At 48.0% G+C, this 19452-nt stretch overlaps 1 protein-coding gene across 1 annotated transcript in view; it reads right to left on the reverse strand.

The window, feature by feature from the left end:
* The window catches only part of NPLOC4 (NPL4 homolog, ubiquitin recognition factor), an 85415-nt gene extending 72006 nt beyond the window's left edge, over positions 1-13409 (reverse strand). The window contains exons 1-2 of the mRNA XM_053568082.1: positions 13186-13409; positions 9730-9810 (exon numbers count right to left, since the gene is read on the reverse strand). Of these exons, the coding sequence (XP_053424057.1) occupies positions 9730-9810; positions 13186-13200 (96 nt within the window). The 5' untranslated portion in view covers positions 13201-13409. The remainder of the gene's footprint in view (positions 1-9729; positions 9811-13185) is intronic.
* Between the last annotated feature and the right edge of the window lie 6043 nt (positions 13410-19452).

Genomic DNA, 19452 nt, shown 5'->3' on the forward strand with positions numbered 1-19452 from the left:
AAACTGGAAGGAAGTCAGAAATGACTGAGACAGCCCAGCAAAGCCCTCTAGCAAGTAGGGGGTATCCGATCTAGGCCTGAAGAGGGGGCCAGAGCGAGAGCTCTGCATTCAGGAGTCATCAGTGAAGAGTTCAACAAATGAAGGGACAGGAAATCTCAACAGAGCAACACCAATTATAAAGAAAAATTGAAAGGAAGTTTTCAAAGTAAAAAGTAAAACTGAAATGAAAAACTGGATGAAGTTATCAGCAGAAGGAAATAGGAAAAGGTTAACTTGCTAACCTAAAAGCAAGTTAATAAAAACTATACAATCTGTCAAACCCAGCCCCGGCCAAAAAAAAAAAAAAAAACTATACAATCTGAAGATAAATTTGAATGAAAAATGAACAAAGCTATAGGAACTCATGAACCTTGGGAGAAAAGAGTAATGACAGGGCAGGAAAATGTTTGAAGAGTGACCAAAACCCCCAAATTTGATGAAAAAAATCAAATAAATCCTGGAAGTTCGGCAAACTATCCCAAAGCAGGATAAATACAAAGAAAACCACCAGTAAACACATCAGAGTCTAACTTCTAAAGCCAGAGGTCAATGACAACACTCCACAATGACAACATGACCAGAGCTATACACTTTATACAGAGTGGTCAGCAGGAATGAGATGCAGGTGTTTTGAAATATGACAGGCACCCCTAGTACTTTGTATGTTAACACTCACGTACAGAGATGTTTTTCTATGATACTCTTATGAAAATAATTGCTTCCGTGAACACTGTCATTCTTTCTCTGATATAATAATCTAATACAAAGCAGTTGGCATTCAAAAAAAAATACCTGGCCGGGTGCAGTGCTTCACGCCTGTAATCCCAGAATGTTGGAAGGCTGAGGCCAGTGGACCGCCTGAGCTCAAAGGTTCGAGACCAGCCTGAGCCAGAGCCAGAGCAAGAGCAAGACCTCATCTCTAAAAAAAATAGCCAGCATTGTGGTGAGCACCTCTGGTCTCAGCTACTTGGGAGGCTGAGGCAAGAGAATTGCTTAAGCACAGGAGTTGGAGGTTGTTGTGAGCTATGACAAAACAGCACTCTACCGAGGGTGACAAATGAAACTCTGTCTCAAAAAATAAACAAACAGGCCCACGCCTGTGACTCAAGGAGTAGGGCGCCGGTCCCATATGCAGGAGATGGTGGGTTCAAACCTAACCCGGGCCAAAAACCACAAAAAAATAAATAAATAAACAAACAAATAAATAAAAATACCTAAGCAGAGTCTTAGACGAACATAATTAAAATCTTTTTTTGTTTGTTTTTTAAAGACAGAGTCTCGTCTCAGCGCCTGTGGCTCAAGTGGCTAAGGGCCAGCACATATACCTGAGCTGGCAGGTTCGAATCCAGCCCGGGCCCACCAAACAACAATGATGGCTGCAACCAAAAAATAGCCAATTGTTGTGACAGGCACCTGTAGTCCCAGCTACTTGGGAGACTGAGACAAGAGAATCGCTTAAGCCCAGGAGTTGGAGGCTGCTGTGAGCTGTAATGCCATGGCACTCTACCCAGGGTGACAGCTTGAGGTTCTCTCTCAAAAAAAAAAAATAATAAATAAATAAATAAATAAATAAAAAAGACAGAGTCTCACTTTGTCACCCTCAAGAGAGTGCCATGGCAGGGCAGCACCTGTGGCTCAGTGAGTAGGGCGCCGGCCCCATATACCAGAGGTAGTAGGTTCAAAACTGGCCCCGGTCAAAAACTGCAAAAAAAATAAATAAAAAGAGAGCACCATGGCATTACAGCTCATGGCAACCTCAAGACTCCTAGGCTCGACCAATTCTCTTGCTTCAGCCTCCCAATAGCTGGGACTCCAGGCACCTGCCACAATGCCCAGCTATTTTTATTTTTATTTTTTTTTGAGACAGAATATTAAAACTTAGGCACTGTGGCAGGCACCTATAATCCCAGCTACTTGGGAGGCTAAAGCAAGATTGCTTGAACCCAGGAGTTTGAAGTTGCTGTGAGCTATGATGCCAAAGCACTCTTTTCCTTATAACCATGAAATAAAACATGTACTAAGAAATGCTTGGAAGGTATGGACAGTCAGTTGACTTCCAATAAACCAGATGCCCAGGTCAAAGTGAGGAGCAGAGCCAGTGCTGCAGAAGCCACTGATGCCACCTTCCAGTTTCAGGCCCCCACTGTCTTATAGATTCTGTCTCAAAAAAAAAAAAAAAAAAATTCTTGGCCTGCACAGTGATTCGTGCCTATAATCTAACACTCTGGAAGGCTGATGCAGGTGGATACCTTGAGCTCAGGGGTTCAAAACCAGCATGAGTAATGCCAAGCCCCTGTCACTACTAAAAATAAAAAAACTACCCTGGTGTGGTAGGTACCTGTAGCCCCAGCCACTCAGGAGGCTAAGGCAGGAGGATCACTTGACCCCAAGAGTTTGAGGTGACTATGAGGTATGATGCCACAGCACTCTACCAAGGGCAACAGAGACTCTGTCTCAAAAAAATCTTAAAAATCTTTAATTCAGGCTTGGCGCCTACTTACGGCGCCAGCCACATACACCAAAGCTGGCAGGTTTGAACCCAGCCAGGGCCAGCTAAACAACAATGACAACTGCAATAAAAAATAGCCAGGCAATGGGGCGGCGCCTGTGGCTCAGTCGGTAAGGCGCCGGCCCCATATACCGAGGGTGGCGGGTTCAAACCCGACCCCGGCCAAACTGCAACCAAAAAATAGCTGGGCGTTGTGGCAGGCGCCTGTAGTCCCAGCTACTCGGGAGGCTGAGGCAGGAGGATCACTTAAGCCCAGGAGTTGGAGGTTGCTGTGAGCTGTTTGATGCCAAGGCACTCTACTGAGGGTCATAAAGTAGTGAGACTCTGTCTCTACAAAAAAAAAAAAAAAAAAATAGCCAGGCACTGTGGCAGGTACCTATAGTCCCAGCTACTTGAGAGGGTGAGGCAAGAGAATCACTTAAGCCCGAGAGTTTGAGGTTGCTGTGAGCTGCGACATGGGCGACATAATGAGACTCTATTTCAAAAAAACAAAACAAACAAAAAAAACCTTTAGGCTCAGCACCTATAGCACAAGCTGCTAAGGCTACAGCCAAGGCGCCTGCCATATACACCAGAGCTGGTGGGTTTCAATCTAGCCCAGGCCTGCCAAACAACAATGACAACTACAACCAAAAAATAGCTGGGGGAGTGGCATCTGTAGCTCAAAGGGGTAGGGCGCCGGCCCCATATGCCAGAGGTGGCAGGTTCAAACCCAACCCCAGCCAAAAACTGGAAAAAGAAAATAGCTGGGCATTGTGGCGGGCGCCTGAAGTCCCAGCTACTTGGGAGGCTGAAGCAAGAGAATCACTTAAGCCCAGGAGCTGTGATGCCAGAGCACTCTACCCAGAGTGACAGCTTGAGGCTCTTCTCAAAAAAAAAAACAAACAAAAAAACTTTATATTCATACCTAATGTAACCCTAATGTGTAATTACTATAACAAGAAACTTGGCTTGAAAAAGAAACAAATATAACCATTTATAATTGAATGTAACAAAAAACAATACATAGCATGATTCCATTTATATTAAATTCAAAAACAAGAAAATTTGAACTTAAAGTTTAGAGACACATACTGCAGTGGTAAAACATAAAAAAGGAGGAGGCAGGGCACAGTGGCTCACACCTATAATCCTAGCACTCTGGGAGGCTGACACGGGTGCATTGCCTAAGCTCACAGGTTTAAGACCTGAGCAAAATCGAGACCCTATCTCTACTAAAAATAGAAAATCTGAGGCAAGAGGATCACTTGAGCCTGAGTTGGAGGTTGCTGTGAGCTATGATGCCTCACCACTATACCCATAGAAACAGCTTGAGACGCTCCCAAAAAGAAAAAAAAAAGGCGGGGAGGGCTTGGCACACATAGCTCAGTGATTAGGACACCAGCCACACACACCAGGTCTGGTGGGTTCAAACCCGGCCTGGGCCTGCTAAACAACAATGCCAAGTACAAAAAAAAAAGCCAGGTGTTGTGGCAGGCCCCTGTAGTCCCAGCTACTGGGGAGGCTAAAGCAAGAGAATCGCTTGAGCCCAGGAGTTGGAGGCTGCTGTGAGATGTGATGCCACAACACTCTACCCAGGGCCACAGGTGAGACTCTGTCTCAAAAAAAAAAAAAAAAAAAAAAAAAGTGGGGGGGACAATCTCCATACAGTCAGTGGGGGGCTGAAACTGGAAGGTGGTATCAGTGGCTTCTGCAGCACTGGCTCTGCTCCTCACTATGACCTGGGCATCTGCTTTAATACAAGTCAACTGGCTGCCCATACCTTCTTTTTTTTTTTTTTTTTTTTTTTTTTTTTTTTGTGGAGACAGAGTCTCACTTTATGGCCCTTGGTAGAGTGCCGTGGCCTCACACACTCACAGCAACCTCCAACTCCTGGGCTTAAGCGATTCTCTTGCCTCAGCCTCCCAAGTAGCTGGGACTACAGGCGCCCACCACAACGCCCGGCTATTTTTTTTTTTTTTTTGGTTGCAGTTTGGCCAGGGCCGGGTTTGAACCCGCCACCCTCGGCATATGGGGCCGGCGCCCTGCTCACTGAGCCACAGGCGCTGCCCCATACCTTCTAAGCATTTCTTTTTTTTTTTTAATTTTGCTTTCAATTTCAGCTGGTTTTCACCCATCTTAGTTTGAAGTTTTATTTATTTATGTTTTTTTCCTTTCTTCCTTTAGCGATTCTCTTGCCCTTTGCCTCCCAAGTAGCTGGGATTACAGGCATCTGCCACAACGCCCAGTTTTTGTTTTTGTTTTTGTAGAGACAGAGTCTCACTTTACCGCCCTCGGTAGAGTGCCATGACGTCACAGGACTCAGCAACCTCCAGCTCTTGGGCTTCTGCAATTTTCCTGCCTCAGCCTCCCAAGCAGCTGGGACTATAGGCACCTGCCACAACACCCGGCTATTTTTTTGCTGCAGTTCGGCCGGGGCTGGGTTTGAACCCGCCACCCTTGGTATATGGGGCCGGCACCCCACTCACTGAGCCACAAGTGCCACCCCCAGCTTTTTTTTTTTTTTTTTTTTTGGTAGAGACAGGGTCTCACTCTGGCTCACTCCAGCTCATGCTGGTCTCAAACCTCTGAGCTAAGGCAATCCACCCACCTCGGCCTCCCATAGCACTAGGACTACAGGAGTGAGCCACCATGCCCAGCCCCAAGCATTTCTTAGTATAGGTATTATTTCATTGTTATAAAGAGAAAACAAAATAGGCTCTGCGCCTGTGGCTCAAGCGGCTAAGGCGCCAGCCACATACACCTGAGCTGGCAGGTTCGAATCCAGCCTGGGCCCACCAAACAACAATGATGGCTGTAACCAAAATATAGCCGGTCGTTGTAGCGGGCACCTGTAGTCCCAGCTACTTAGGAGGGTGAGGCAGGAGAATCGCTTGAGCCCAGGAGTTGGGGGTTGCTGTGAGCTGTGATGCCACAGCACTCTTCCGAAGGTGACAGCTTGAGGCTCTGTCTCAAAAAAAAAAAGAAGAAAAGAGGGGCGGCGCCTGTGGCTCAGTGAGTAGGGCACCGGCCCCATATGCCGAGGGTGGCGGGTTCAAACCCAGCCCCGGCCAAACTGCAACAAAAAAATAGCCGGGCGTTGTGGCGGGCGCCTGTAGTCCCAGCTGCCTGGGAGGCTGAGGCAAGAGAATCGCGTAAGCCCAAGAGTTAGAGGTTGCTGTGAGCCGTGTGACGCCACGGCACTCTACCGAGGGCGATACAGTGAGACTCTGTCTCTACAAAAAAAAAAAAAGAAAAGAAAAAGAAAAAACAAAAAGAAAATAAAATGTAAATGTTAAGGAGAAGGCTCATATCACACACTCCTAAGAGGTTAATGAAGATCAGGATGTTAAGGCCACTTCACACAGAGCATGCAAGACCTGAGGTAACTGGGAAAGGGCAGTTTCAGGGGAACAAGCCCAAGAGCACTGGAGGTGAGGAAGGGCATCAGTGAGACAGACACTTTGCTCTACAGTGAACCTGCCCCCATGGGCATTACATTCTAATGATTCATAGAGAAGGGATTTTTTCCTTTTTTTTTTGAGAAGAGTCTCACTCTGCTGCCCTTGGTAGATTGGCTCACATCAACCTCAAACTCTTAGGCTCAAGTGATCCTCTTGCCTCAGCTTCCCAACTAGCTGGCACTATAGTCACCCACCACAACTTCTGGCTTTTTTTTTTTTTTTTTTTTTTGAGAAGAGTCTCAAGCTATCGCCCTGGGTAGAGTGCTACAGACTCACAGCAACCTCTAACTCTTGGGCTTAAGCAATTCTCTTGCCTCAGCCTCCCAAGTAGCTGAGGCTACAGGTGCCCACCACAACACACAGCTATTTTGTTGTTGTTGTACTTGTCATTGTTGTTTTAGCTAGCCCTGGCCAGGTTCAACCCCCAGCCTCAGTGTATGGGTCGGCCTACTGAGCTACAGGTGCCACCTTTTTTTTTTTTTTTTTTTTTTTTAAGACACAGTATCAAGCTGTTGCCGTGGGTAGAATGCCGTGGCATCATAACTCACAGCAACCTCCAACTCTTGGGTTCAAGAGATTCTCTTGCCTCAGTTATTCTATTTTTAGTTGAGACGAGGGGTTTCTCTTTTGCTCAGGCTGGTCTCGAACTCGTGAGCTCAAGCTATCCACCTGCCTAGGCCTTCCAGAGTATTGGGATTACAGGCGAGAGCCACCTTGCCTTGCTGAGAAGGGATTCTTAAGTGAGATGCACTAGATGATCTCAAAGGAACTAAGAACTCTAAAAACATCCTATGTAGCCAGGCGTTGTGGCGGGCGCCTGTAGTCCCAGCTGCTCGGGAGGCTGAGGCAAGAGAATCGCGTAAGCCCAAGAGTTAGAGGTTGCTGTGAGCCGTGTGACGCCACGGCATTCTACCCGAGGGCAGTACAGTGAGACTCTGTCTCTACAAAAAATAAAAAATAAATAAATAAAAAAAAACATCCTATGACATAGTTTCAACACAAACTATCTCACCACACTTGCGAATATCAATTTCCATAGAGACCACAGCCCACATCAGTTATCAAGCCTGCCCAGCACAGGAACAACAAGCTCAGTGAACCAATGTTCAGAGAAGTCACAAAACACTTCTCAGGGCTTGGCGCCTATAGCTCAGTGGTTATGGCGCCAGCTACATACACAGAGGTTGGAGGGTTTGAAGGAGAGTGGCTTTTGCTTTATACTTCATATCAGAGGTAGGGCCAGCCTTCTAGTTCTGTAAATAAAATTTTATGGAACAAAGATATACTCATTGTGTTACATATTGGCTATCACTGCTTTTGGTGTTTAGCATGGCCTGATAAACACCAACAACTGCAACAAAAACAATAGCCAGGCACTGTAGTGAGCGCCTGTAATCCCAGCTACTTGGGAGGCTGAGGCAAGAGAATCACTTAAGCCCAAGAGTTTTGCTGTGAGCTGTGACACCACAACACTCTACCCTGGGTGACACAGTGAGACTCTGTCTCAAAAAAAAAAAAAAAAAATCTACATCTAAATCTCCATTTACTGACATACAACCAGATCCATAAACAACTGTGAAGTGGAGAAATGTAGGTAACATATCATCAGATATTAAGATGTTACCATCTTTGAAATTGGTTGACAGTGTCTTACAGTCTTGGCCTGCCTGGCAACAGTACTGACATCTCTATCTTCATCCAGGCTTAAGAATACTTGTCACTTCAGGTAGTATAGCTGGACAATGTCATCCCAAACAAGCTATCTAATGATCAATCAAGGAAGTGTTTGAGGTTGTTGTGAGCTATAACACCACGGCACTCTAGCCAGGGCGAAAAAGTGAGACTCAGGTTCAAAAAAAAAAGCAAGGTGCAGTGGCTCACACCTGTGATCCCAGCACTCTGGGAGGCCGAGGCAGGTGGATATCTTGAGCGTATGAGTTCGAGATAAACCTGAGCAAAACTGAGACCCCCATCTCTACTAAAATAGAAAAACTGAGACAAGAGGATTGCTTGAGCCCGAGTTGGAAGTTGCTATGACCTATGATCCCACGGCACTCTACCCCAGGCAACAGCTCCAGAATCTGTCCCCAAAAAGAAAAAAAAAAAACACATGTAAGGTAAAGGTGGGCAAACTTTCTCTTTGATGGGCCAGATGGTAAATACTTTGTTTTTCAGACGATATCTCTGTCACAACTATTCACCTCTACCATTACAGCCCCAAAGCGGCGATAGCCAGTATGTAACATAGTGAGTATATCTTTGTTTGATAAAATTTTATTTACAGGGCGGCGCCTGTGGCTCAGTGAGTAGGGCGCCGGCCCCATATGCCGAGGGTGGTGGGTTCAAACCCAGCCCCGGCCAAACTGCAACAAAAAAAAAAAAATAGCCGGGCGTTGTGGCAGGCGCCTGTGGTCCCAGCTGCTCGGGAGGCTGAGGCAGGAGAATCGCGTAAGCCCAGGAGTTAGAGGTTGCTGTGAGCCGTGTGACACCACGGCACTCTACCCGAGGGCAGTACAGTGAGACTCTGTCTCTACAAAAAAAAAAAAAAAATTTTATTTACAGAAATAGAAGGCTGGCCCAACCTCTGATATGAAGTATAAAGCAAAAGCCACTCTTCCTTACTACAGGCCCTCTTCCTGGGATTGCCCATTTTCCATTTCGAATTTTGGTTGTACCCTTTCGCTTCAGTTTCTGTTCTCACACAGACGTGTTTATGCAGTTTTTAATATTTTTAAACACCCAGTGGATCATTCTGCATGTTTTGTTTTTTTTTTTTTTTTTTTGAGACAGAGCCTCAAGCTCTCACCCTGGGTAGAGTGCTGTAACATCACAGCTCACAGCAACCTCCAACTCCTGGGCTCAAGCGATTCTCCTGCCTCCGCCTCCCAAGTAGCTGGGACCACAGGCGCCCGCCACAACGCCTGGCTATTTTTTGGTTGCAGCTGTCATTGTTTGGCAGGCCCAGGCTGGATTCGAACCTTCCAGCTCAGGTGTTATGTGGCTGGCGCCTTAGCCACTTGAGCCACAGGCGCCGAGCCAATTCTGCATGTTTTTTATTTATTTATTTTTTTTGGCGGGGCTGGGTTTGAACCCGCCACCTTCGGCATATGGGGTCAGCATCCTACCTCTTTGAGCCACAGGCGCCACCCCATTCTGCATGTTTTTAACAATTCCCCTTTGATGGAAAACTGAAATTTTCTCCAAATTTTCACTCTTATAAATATTACTCCTATGAAACAACTTTTATACTTACCTTTGAGCTCTTGATCCTATAATTTTTTTTTTTTGAGATAGAGTCTCACTTCGTCGCCCTTGACAGGGTATCATGGCATCATAGCTCACAGCAACCTCAAACTTTTGGGCACCAGTGATTCTCTTGCCTCAGCCTCCTGAGTAGCTGGGATTACAGGCAACCACCACAGCGCCCAGCTATTTTTTTTAGAGATGAGGTCTCACTCTTGCTCAGGCTGGTCTTGAACTCCTGAGCTCAGGCAATCTGCCTGTGCCATGGCCTCCCAGAGTGCTAGGATTACAGACATGAGCCACTGTGCCTGGCTTGATCATATAATTTTGAGCAGTGATCATCTGTGACAAACATCTAACCCAACCATGATATAGGAAAGCAATATAAAAGACAACTTGGGAGCGCGAAAACTTAGTAAATGAGGAAAAGAAAAAAGGTGTAGATAGGAACAGCACTGGAAGATAAAGAGAGGTAAACACCCCAGTCACAGATACCTTTTTTAAAAATGTTGCAGCTGTTTCTCTCTTTGTTGTTGTGATCCGCTTCACTCCATCCGGAGACTGGACACGAATTATCTGTTGCAAATGAAACAAGATAGTTAAGTGTACAACCTGGCAAGGTCCTGCTTTATTAAGACTTACATCTTGGGCAGCGCCTGTGGCTCAGCGGGTAGGGCGCCAGCCCCATATGCCGAGGGTGGCAGGTTCAAACCCAGCCCCGGCCAAACTGCAACAAAAAAAAAAAAAAATAGCCGGGCGTTATGGCGGGCACCTGTAGTCCCAGATACTTGGGAGGCTGAGTCAAGAGAATCGCCTAAGCTCAAGGATTTGGAGGTTGCTGTGAGCTATGTGATGCCACGGCACTCTACCGAGGGCGATAAGGTGAGACTCTGTCTCTACAAAAAAAAAAAAAAAAAAAGACTTACATCTTCAGGGCAGCGCCTGTGGCTCAGTGAGTAGGGCGCCGGCCCCATATACCGAGGGTGGCGTGTTCAAACCCAGCCCCGGCCAAACTGCAACAAAAATAAAATAGCTGGGCGTTGTGGCGAGCACCTGTAGTCCCAGCTACTCGGGAGGCTGAGGCAGGAGAATGGCGTAAGCCCAAGAGTTGGAGGTTGCTGTGAGCTGTGTGACACCACGGCACTACCCGAGGGCAGTACAGTGAGACTCTGTCTCTACAAAAAAAAAAAAACAAAGACTTACATCTTCAGCCTTTCAGTACCTGAGTCACTGAAACTTAAAGCCGATCCTCACCCTTTACCTTTCAACATCTGACTCAATCCTTCAAGGAGGAGAAGCAGCCTGGTGAGATTCATCAACACATGGTGTGTGTGTATGGGGGTATATTAGAAGAGTACTGTCCTGGTGGCACCAGTAGCTCAGTGGGCAGGATGCGGGCCATATTCACCTAGGGTGGCAGATTCGAACCTGGTCCAGGCCTGCTAAGCAACAATGACAACTGCAACACCCCCAAAAAAACAGCCAGGCATTGTGGCGGGCACCTGTAATCCCAGGTACTTGGGACACTGAGGCAAAAGAAATGCTTAAGCCCGTGAGTTTGAGGTTGCTGTGAGCTGTGATCCCACAGCATTCTACCGAGGACAACAAAGTAAAACTCTATCTCCCAAAAAAAAAAAAAAAAGGCTCGGCACGCCTCCCTCAGTAAGTAGGGTACTGGCCACCATACACTGAGGCTGGCAGGTTCGAGCCTGGCCCAGGCCTGCTAAACAACAATGACAACTGCAACAAAAAAATAGCTGGCTGTGTGGCAGGCACCTGTAGTCCCAGCCAATTGGGAGGCTGAGGTAAGAGAGCACTTAAGCCCAAGAGTTTGAGGTTGCTGTGAGTTGCGATGCCACAGCACTCTACCAAAGGCGACATAGTGTGACTCTATCTCCAAAAAAAAAAAAAAAAAAAAAACACAGGCCCAGAGCACTGCTCAGGGGAATTGAATTGGTGGTATACAACCCCATAAAAATCTTTTTAAAAGATTCTAAATTCTGGGCAGTGCCTGTAACTCAGTGAGTAGGGTGCCGGCCTCATATACCAAGGGGGGGCAGGTTAAAATCCAGCCCCGGCCAAACTGCAACACCAAAAATATAGCTGGGCATTGTGGTGGGTACCTATAGTCCCAGCTACTTGGGAGCCTAAGGCAAGAGAATCACCTAAGCCCAAGAGCTGGAGGTTGCTGTGAGCTGTGACGCCACAGCACTCTACCAAGGGTGACAAAGTGAGACTCTGTCTCTAAAAAAATAAATAAATAAAAATATTCTAAATTCTAGGGCGGCGCCTGTGGCTCAGTCCGTAGGGCGCCGGCCCCATATACCGAGGGTGGCGGGTTCAAACCCGGCCCCGGCCAAACTGCAACCAAAAAAATAATAGCCGGGCGTTGTGGCAGGCGCCTGTAGTCCCAGCTACTCGGGAGGCTGAGGCAAGAGAATCGCTTAAGCCCAGGAGTTGGAGGTTGCTGTGAGCTGTGTGAGGCCACGGCACTCTACTGAGGGCCATAAAGTGAGACTCTGTCTCTACAAAAAAAAAAATTCTAAATTCTAAATTCAAAACAAGAAAGGTTGTAATTCTTCACAATCTGAGAAATTCAACAAGAGATCTAACAGTATCATCAATGAGAGCCTAGCCTTGCATATACCAGTGGAAAAAAATGGTCGTCTGAAATAACTCACTTGAACATGGTGAGTTTAACTTAGCTAAATTATCATAGTACTGACTGATAAATGAGTGGCAAAATATACAGCACATTTTAAAACAAGTTTGATAGGTGGGCATTGTGGCAGGTGCCTGCAGTCTCAGCTACTAGGGGGGCTGAGGTAAGAGAATCACTTAAGACAGCTGTTCTCAACCTATGGGTCACAACTCATAGGAATGGTACTAAGGGGCCATGGCATTAGGAAGGTTGAGAACCACTGACTTAAGACCAAGAGTTTGAGGTTACTGTAAGCTATGATGCCTCCGCATTTTATGGAGGGTGACAAAGTGAGACTCTGTCTTAAGAAAAAAAAAAACAGGTTTGAGTGCCATTAGAGAGAAAAACCTTAAATTCAAGAGTTATGTTTTCCCAAAGATCTATTCTGGACACCTGGTAAACCTGCAGAGGCTGTTACAGTGCTAAAGCATGAATAGTATTTGTCACCCAATCCTGCTTCGCTTCCCCCAGAAATCCCAATGTTAGCCAAAATCCTTCTATCTAATTGGTCTGTTATTTTTTTTCTGCTGTCATGTTTACTACTGAGGAGTAACTATCCACAAGTTAACGAAAGACTGGTTTTCTCTGATTTTTTTCACTGACTTTTTTGACTTTGAGAGTGTGACGATTCCTAATTTAAGATAAAAAGTGGAAATCAACCTTTTTTATGATATTCCTTTTAAACAGGTAGTTGTCAAGTTTTCCCTGAAACCGACCGGTGACAACCGTCAAGTTACTGTGGTTTCCATTTCATTGCTTACTCTCTTGGGCGGGAGTTCTGCTACGCTACGATTTTCAGAAACTGCCCTCCTTTTAGTGACTCATGACAAGGCACTTATCGGGACCGGGGAGAGGAGGCAGAAAGAATCGGAAAGAGATTAGGGAGGGTCGGAACCCTGGCTTTAAGAGGCATGGCTGAGAGGTCCCTCAAAGAAGACCAAGAAGTCTCCTGGAGACCGGGGAAGGGTGGGAAAGGAGGGCGGTTTCTCTGAGGCACAGTCCACACTCCCCGCAGAAAGGCTGGCGGGGAAGCGGGGTCTCAAATCGTCCAGTTAGGGACAAGCGCAGAAAGAAACCAAGGGAGGAGTGAAAGTCGGGAGGGAAGCCCAGCCAATGCGGAGAAAGACAGGGCGAAAAAGGGGAAGGGACCGGGCGGCGGGACCCGCCTGCCCGCCTCCCCCGCAGGCCGTGGCCGGTAAATCTGCTGCCTCATCCCGGCTTCCCCGCTCCCGCCCGGCCATCGCACTCACGATGCTCTCGGCCATGGCGACCGCTCCTGCCTCCGGACTCAAGCCCCGGGCTGCCACCGCCTGCCGCCCCAAGGGCCTCGCAGCCCCGGCCCCGGCCTCAGCCGCGGCCTCCCCCCGCCGCCGCCACCGCCGCTCCAGCTTCGCCCGCCCGGCTCAGCCAGCCGCCGACGTCCGGGTGCAGCGCTCAACACATTCCCCCGTACGCGCAACCCGGAAATCAGGTTCCGGCCCCGCGACGGCCCCGCGCATGCGTGCACCTGAGGCGCTTGCTCGGCGCCTGCGCGGCGGCACTTCGGGCGGGGAGAGGCGGGAGGAACCGAAGCGGGGAGAGGAACCGAGGCGGGGGTGGGGGGGGAGGAGGAGGTGTCGGTGCTCGCAGAGGACAACCCAGGAGAGGCCACAAGGTCCAAAGCGGACGCAAAGAGAAGCACACAGAATCTCTGACAACTACCTGTTTAAAAGGAATATGATGATCAAGGTTGACTTCACTTTTTTTTTTTGGTCGGGGCCAGGTTTGAACCCACCACCTCCGGTATATGGGGCCGGCACCCTACTCCTTGAACCACAGGTGCCGCCGGGACTTCAGGTTTTTTTTTTTCTGAGACAATCTCTGTCACCAGTGTAGCGTGCCTTGGAGTTACGGTTCACAACAACCTCAAATTCCCGGGCTTAAGTGATCCTCCTGCCTTAGCCTCTTGAGTAGGTGGGACTAAAGGTGCCTGCCAGATAAAAAGTGGAGATCAACCTTTTGTATGCTATTCCTTTAAACAGATAGTTGTCAAGTTGGAGACCAGCCTCAGCCAGAGTAGACCACCTGGCTAATTTTTCTATTTTAGTAGAGACAGGGTCTCACCGTTGCTCAGGCTGGTCTTGAAGTTGTGAGCTCACAGGATCCTCTGACCTTGGCCTCCTAGACTGCTGAGATTACAGATGTGAGCCACCACACCCAGTGAGAAAAAAGAATTCTTAGAGGTAACAAGTTAAACCATAGGCGTTTTATTTCCTATTTATTTATTTTGAGACACAGTCCCACTAAGTGGCCCTTGGTAGAATGCTATGGTGTCACAGCTCACAGCAACCTCAAACTCTTGGGCACCAGCTACAACGCTGGGATATTTTTATTGTTGTTGTAGTTGTCATTATTTGGCAGGCCCAAGCCGGTTCAAACCTGTGAGCCCTAGCATATGTGGCTACCACCCTACCCGCTGAGCTACAGGAGCTCAGTGTATTAATTAAATAAAACGAAGGGGGTTGGGGTGGTGCCTGTGGCTCAACAGAGTAGGGCGTAGGTCCCATATGCTGGAGGTGGCAGGTTCAAACCCAGCCCTGGCCAAAAAAACTGCAAAAAAAAAAAAAGGGGTAGTTGGTGAGTTTTCTCTTCATAGAGGCAATCGTGTGCTGTGATTTTATTTCTTCTACCTTCTGTTTGGTATGTATTTTCATCTGTTAGGCAGATTATTAGTAAAGCCACCTTTCTTTTTTTTATTATTATTATTTTATTTTTATTTTTTGTAGAGACAGAGTCTCACTTTATGGCCCTCGGTAGAGTGCTGTGGCCTCACACAGCTCACAGCAACCTCCAACTCCTGGGCTCAAGCAATTCTCTTGCCTCAGCCTCCCGAGTAGCTGGGACTACAGGCGCCCGCTACAACGCCCTGCTATTTTTTGGTTGCAGTTTGGCCAGGGCCGGGTTTGAACCTGCCACCCTCGGTATATGGGCCGGCGCCTTACCGACTGAGCCACAGGCACCGCCCGTAAAGCCACCTTTCAAAACCCCCCAACTCTCTTTATGTTTCTGATCTTGCTTTATAAGGTTTATGGCCACTTAACATAGTACATACTATTTGCTTATCTATTATATTTGCTTGTTTTATGCCATCTCCCTGTACTAGCATGACAAAGACTTGTTAGTTTCTTTCACTACTGTACTACCAGAGGTCAGAACAACCCCTAATATATATAACAAATCCTAGTATCAATTATCTATTGTCACAATAATGCTGTGTAGGGACCGGGTGTGGGGGCTTATGCCTATAATCCCAGCATTTGGGAGGCCAAGGCAGGTGAGCTCTCAACTTGGAGATCAGCCTGAGCCAGAGCAAGACCCCCGTCTCTAAGAAATAGCTGGGTGTTGGCTCCGTGCCTGTGGCTCAAGTGGCTAAGGCGCCAGCCACATACACCTGAGCTGGCAGGTTCGAATCCAGCCTGGGCCCGCCAAACAACAATGATGGCTACAACCAAAAAATAGCCAGGCGTTGTGGCGGGCACCTGTAGTCCCAGCTACTTGGGAGGCAGAGCCGGAGACTCGCTTGAGCCCAGGAGTTGGAGGTTGCTGTGAGCTGTGATGCCACAGCACTCTACCCAGGGCAACAGCTTGAGGCTCTGTCTCAAAAAAAAAAAAAAAAAAGAAATAGCAGGGTGTTGAGGTGGGCACCTGTAGTCCCAGCTACTCAGGAGGCTGAGGCAAAAGAATCGCTTAAGCCCAAGAGTTTGAGGTTGCTGTGAGCTGTGACTCCATGGCATTCTAGCAAGGGTGACAAAGTGAAACGCTCTCTCAAAAAACAAACTTGGCTTGGCGCCTGTTGCTCAGTGGTTAGGGTGCTGGCCACATACACCAGGGGTTGGCAGTTCAAACCCAGCCCTGGCCTGCTAAAAACAACAATAACAACAACAAAAAAAGGGCGGGTCCTGTGGCTCAGCAGGTAGGGTGCCAGCCCCATATACAGAGGGTGGTGGGTTTGAATACGGCCCCGGCCTAACTGCAGCAACAACAAAAAAAAAATAGCTGGGCGTTGTGGTGCATGCTTGTAGTCCCAGCAAGAGAATTGCCTAAGCCCAGGAGTTGGAGGTTGCTGTGTGCTGTGACGCCACATCACTCTACCGAGGATGATAAAGTGAGACTCTGTCTCAAAAAAAAAAAGCCAGGTGTTATGGCTGGCACGTGTAGTCCCAACTACTTGGGAGGCTGAGGCAAAGAGAATTGCTTGAGCCCAAGAGATTGAAGTTGCTGTGAGCTATGACACCACAGCACTCTACCGAGGATGACAAAGTAAGACTCTGTCTCAAAAAAAATAATAAGGGCGGTGCCTATGGCTCAAAGGAATAGGGCACCGGCCCCATATACCGGAGGTGGCAGGTTCAAACCTGGCCTGGGACAAAAAAAAAAAAACTGCAAAAAATAAATAAATAAATAATAAAATAACAAGAAGAATGCTGTGGAGCGGTGCCTGTGGCTCAAGGAATAGGGCGCTGGCCCCATATACTGGAGGTGGCGAGTTTTTTTTGCAGCCAAAAAAAAAACTGCAGTAAAAAAAATAAATAAAATAAATAAAAAATTATAAAAGAAGAATGCTGTGAAACAAACTTAGTAGCTTAAGGCTCACCGCCTATAGCTCAGCGTCTAGGGCACCAGCCACATACACTGAAGCTAGCAGGTTCGAATCCAGCCCGGGCCCGCCAAACAACAATGACAACTACAACCAAAAAATAGCCGGGCATTGCTGTAATAGTGGGCGCCTGTAATCCCAGCTACTTGGGAGGCTGAGGCAAGAGAATCACTTAAGCCCAAGAGTTGGAGGGTTGCTGTGAGCTGTGACACCATAGCACTCTACTGAGGGCAACACAGTGAGAATCTGTCTCAAAAAAAAAAAGACTTTAGGCTGGCCAGGCATCGTGGCTTCCACCTGTAATCCCAGCACTCCAGGAGGCCAAAGTGGATGGATTGCTTGTGCTCACGAGTTTGAGACCAGTCTAAGCAAAAGCAAGACTCTGTCTCTACTAAAAATAGAAAAACTAAGGCAAAAGGATTGCTGATCCTGAGTTTGAGATTGCTGTGAGCTATGATGCCACAACACTCTACCCAGAGCAATAACTTGAGACTCTGTCTCAAAAAAAAACAAAAAAAAGGGCGGCGCCTGTGGCTCAGCGGGTAGGGTGCCGGTCCCATATGCCGGAGGTGGTGGGTTCAAACCCAGCCCCGGCCAAAAAAAAAATAAAGAACTTTAGGCTGTGTGCCCTGCTGGGTGGTTGTTCTGAGGGAAACTAGTAGAGGGGTAACCAAGAACACAAAGAACTACTGAGAAATGGGCGGCGCCTGTGGCTCATTGGGCGGGGAGCCAGCCCCATATACCGAGGGTGGCAGGTTCAAACACGGCCCCGGCCTAACTGCAACAAAAAAATAGCCGGGCACTGTGGCGGGCGCCTATAGTCCCAGTTACTAGGGAGGCTGAGGCAAGAGAATCGCTTAAGTCCAAGAGTTTGAGGTTGCTGTGAGCTATAATGTCACAGCACTGTACCAAGGGCGACATAGTGAGACTCTGCCTCAAAAAAAAAAAAAAAAAACAACAATAGCTGGGCGTTGTGGTGGACGCCAGTAGTCCCAGCTACTCCAGAGGCTGAGGCAAGAGAATCGCCTAAGCCAAGGAGTTGGAGATTGCTCTGAGCTGTGATGCCACAGCACTCTACCAAGGGTGACAAAGTAAAACTCTGTCTTAAAAAAAAGAAAGAAAGAAAAACTGAGGCAAGAGGATTGCTTGAGCCTGAGTTGGAGGTTAGAGATTGCTGTGAGCTATGATGCCATTGCACTCTACCCAGGGAGACAGCTTAAGACTCTGTCTCAAAAAAAAAAAGTCGTGAGCAAGAGCAGGGGTGAATAAAGCTAAGAGAGGGACTGGAATGTCAAAAGGAGATGGCACCAGTAGGGGGAGGGCAACAGTGGAAAGGGGATGTGACATGTGGCAGATCCCAGAGATGATGCCATAAAAACACATATGTTGGGCGGCGCCTATGGCTCAAAGGAGTAGGGCACCAGCCCCATATGCAGGTGGTGGCGGGTTCAAACCCAGCCCTGGCCAGAAACTGCAAAAAAAATAAAACAAACACATATGTTTAGCAAGGTGTAGTAGCATGCACCTACAGTCCCAACTACTTTTAGAAGGCTGAGGCAGGAGGACTGAAGAGCCTAAGGGTTCAAGGCCAGCCTAAGCAGCATAGCAAGACCCTGTCTCTACCATAAATAGAGTAAAAAAAATTTTTTTTTTGTAGAGACAGTCTCACTGTACCGCCCTCGGGTAGAATGCCATGACGTCACACGGCTCACAGCAACCTCCAACTCCTGGGCTTACGCGATTCTCTTGCCTCAGCCTCCTGAGTAGCTGGGACTACAGGCGCCCACCACAACGCCTGGCTATTTTTTTGTTGCAGTTTGGCTGGGGCCGGGTTTGAACCTGCCACCCTCAGTACATGGGGCCGGCGCCCTATTCACTGAGCCAAAGGTGCCGCCTAATAGAGTAAAATTTAAAAAAACACAAATGTGCAAAGGGCCTCTTCTCAAAATCTCTTCCCCTTGAATCATCCCAAGGTCCTATAAGCACACAACAACTTTGACATACATATCTATACCCATCCCAAATGGAGCCAGTGAGGGTGCATGCCTAAGGTGGCACAATATTGTTGAAGGGTAGGAGTTCATGGTTACAGAACCTGGGAACACACTTTCTGTCCAGGAATGAGGATGCAATAGTGACCCCAGCAAAGTCCTGGTTCTGAGAAGCTCAGAAGGTAGGGGAGCCCCCAGCCCAAGTAACTTAAAACCAGGAAGGAGGGCGGCGCCTGTGGCTCAGTGAGTAGGGCGCCGGCCCCATATGCCGAGGGTGGTGGGTTCAAACCCAGCCCCGGCCAAACTGCAACAAAAAAAGAAAAAAATAGCCGGGCGTTGTGGCGGGCGCCTGTAGTCCCAGCTGCTCGGGAGGCTGAGGCAAGAGAATCGCGTAAGCCCAAGAGTTAGAGGTTGCTGTGAGCCGTGTGACGCCACAGCTCTCTACCGGAGGGCAGTACAGTGAGACTCTGTCTCTACAAAAAAAAAAAAAAAAACAGGAAGGATAAGATGTGGCAGGGGGGCTCAGCGCTCATAGTTCAGTGGTTAGGCACCAGCCACACACACCAGGTCTGGCAGGTTTGAATCCGGCCTGGGCCTGCTAAACAAAATGACAATTACAACAACTACAACAAAAATAGCCAGGTGTTGTGGCAGATGCCTGTAGTCCCAGTTACTTGGGAGGCTGAGGTAAGAGAATCAGCCCAAGAGTTTGAGGCTCAATCTCAAAAAAAAAAAAAAAAGATAGGCGGCGCCTGTGGCTCAGTGAGCAGGGCGCCGGCCCCGTATACCGAGGGTGGTGGGTTCAAACCCAGCCCCGGCCAAACTGCAACCAAAAAATAGCCGGGCGTTGTGGCAGGCGCCTGTAGTCCCAGCTGCTCGGGAGGATGAGG

This window comes from Nycticebus coucang, chromosome 18 (assembly GCF_027406575.1).
Source record: "Nycticebus coucang isolate mNycCou1 chromosome 18, mNycCou1.pri, whole genome shotgun sequence".
Lineage (NCBI taxonomy): Eukaryota > Metazoa > Chordata > Mammalia > Primates > Lorisidae > Nycticebus > Nycticebus coucang.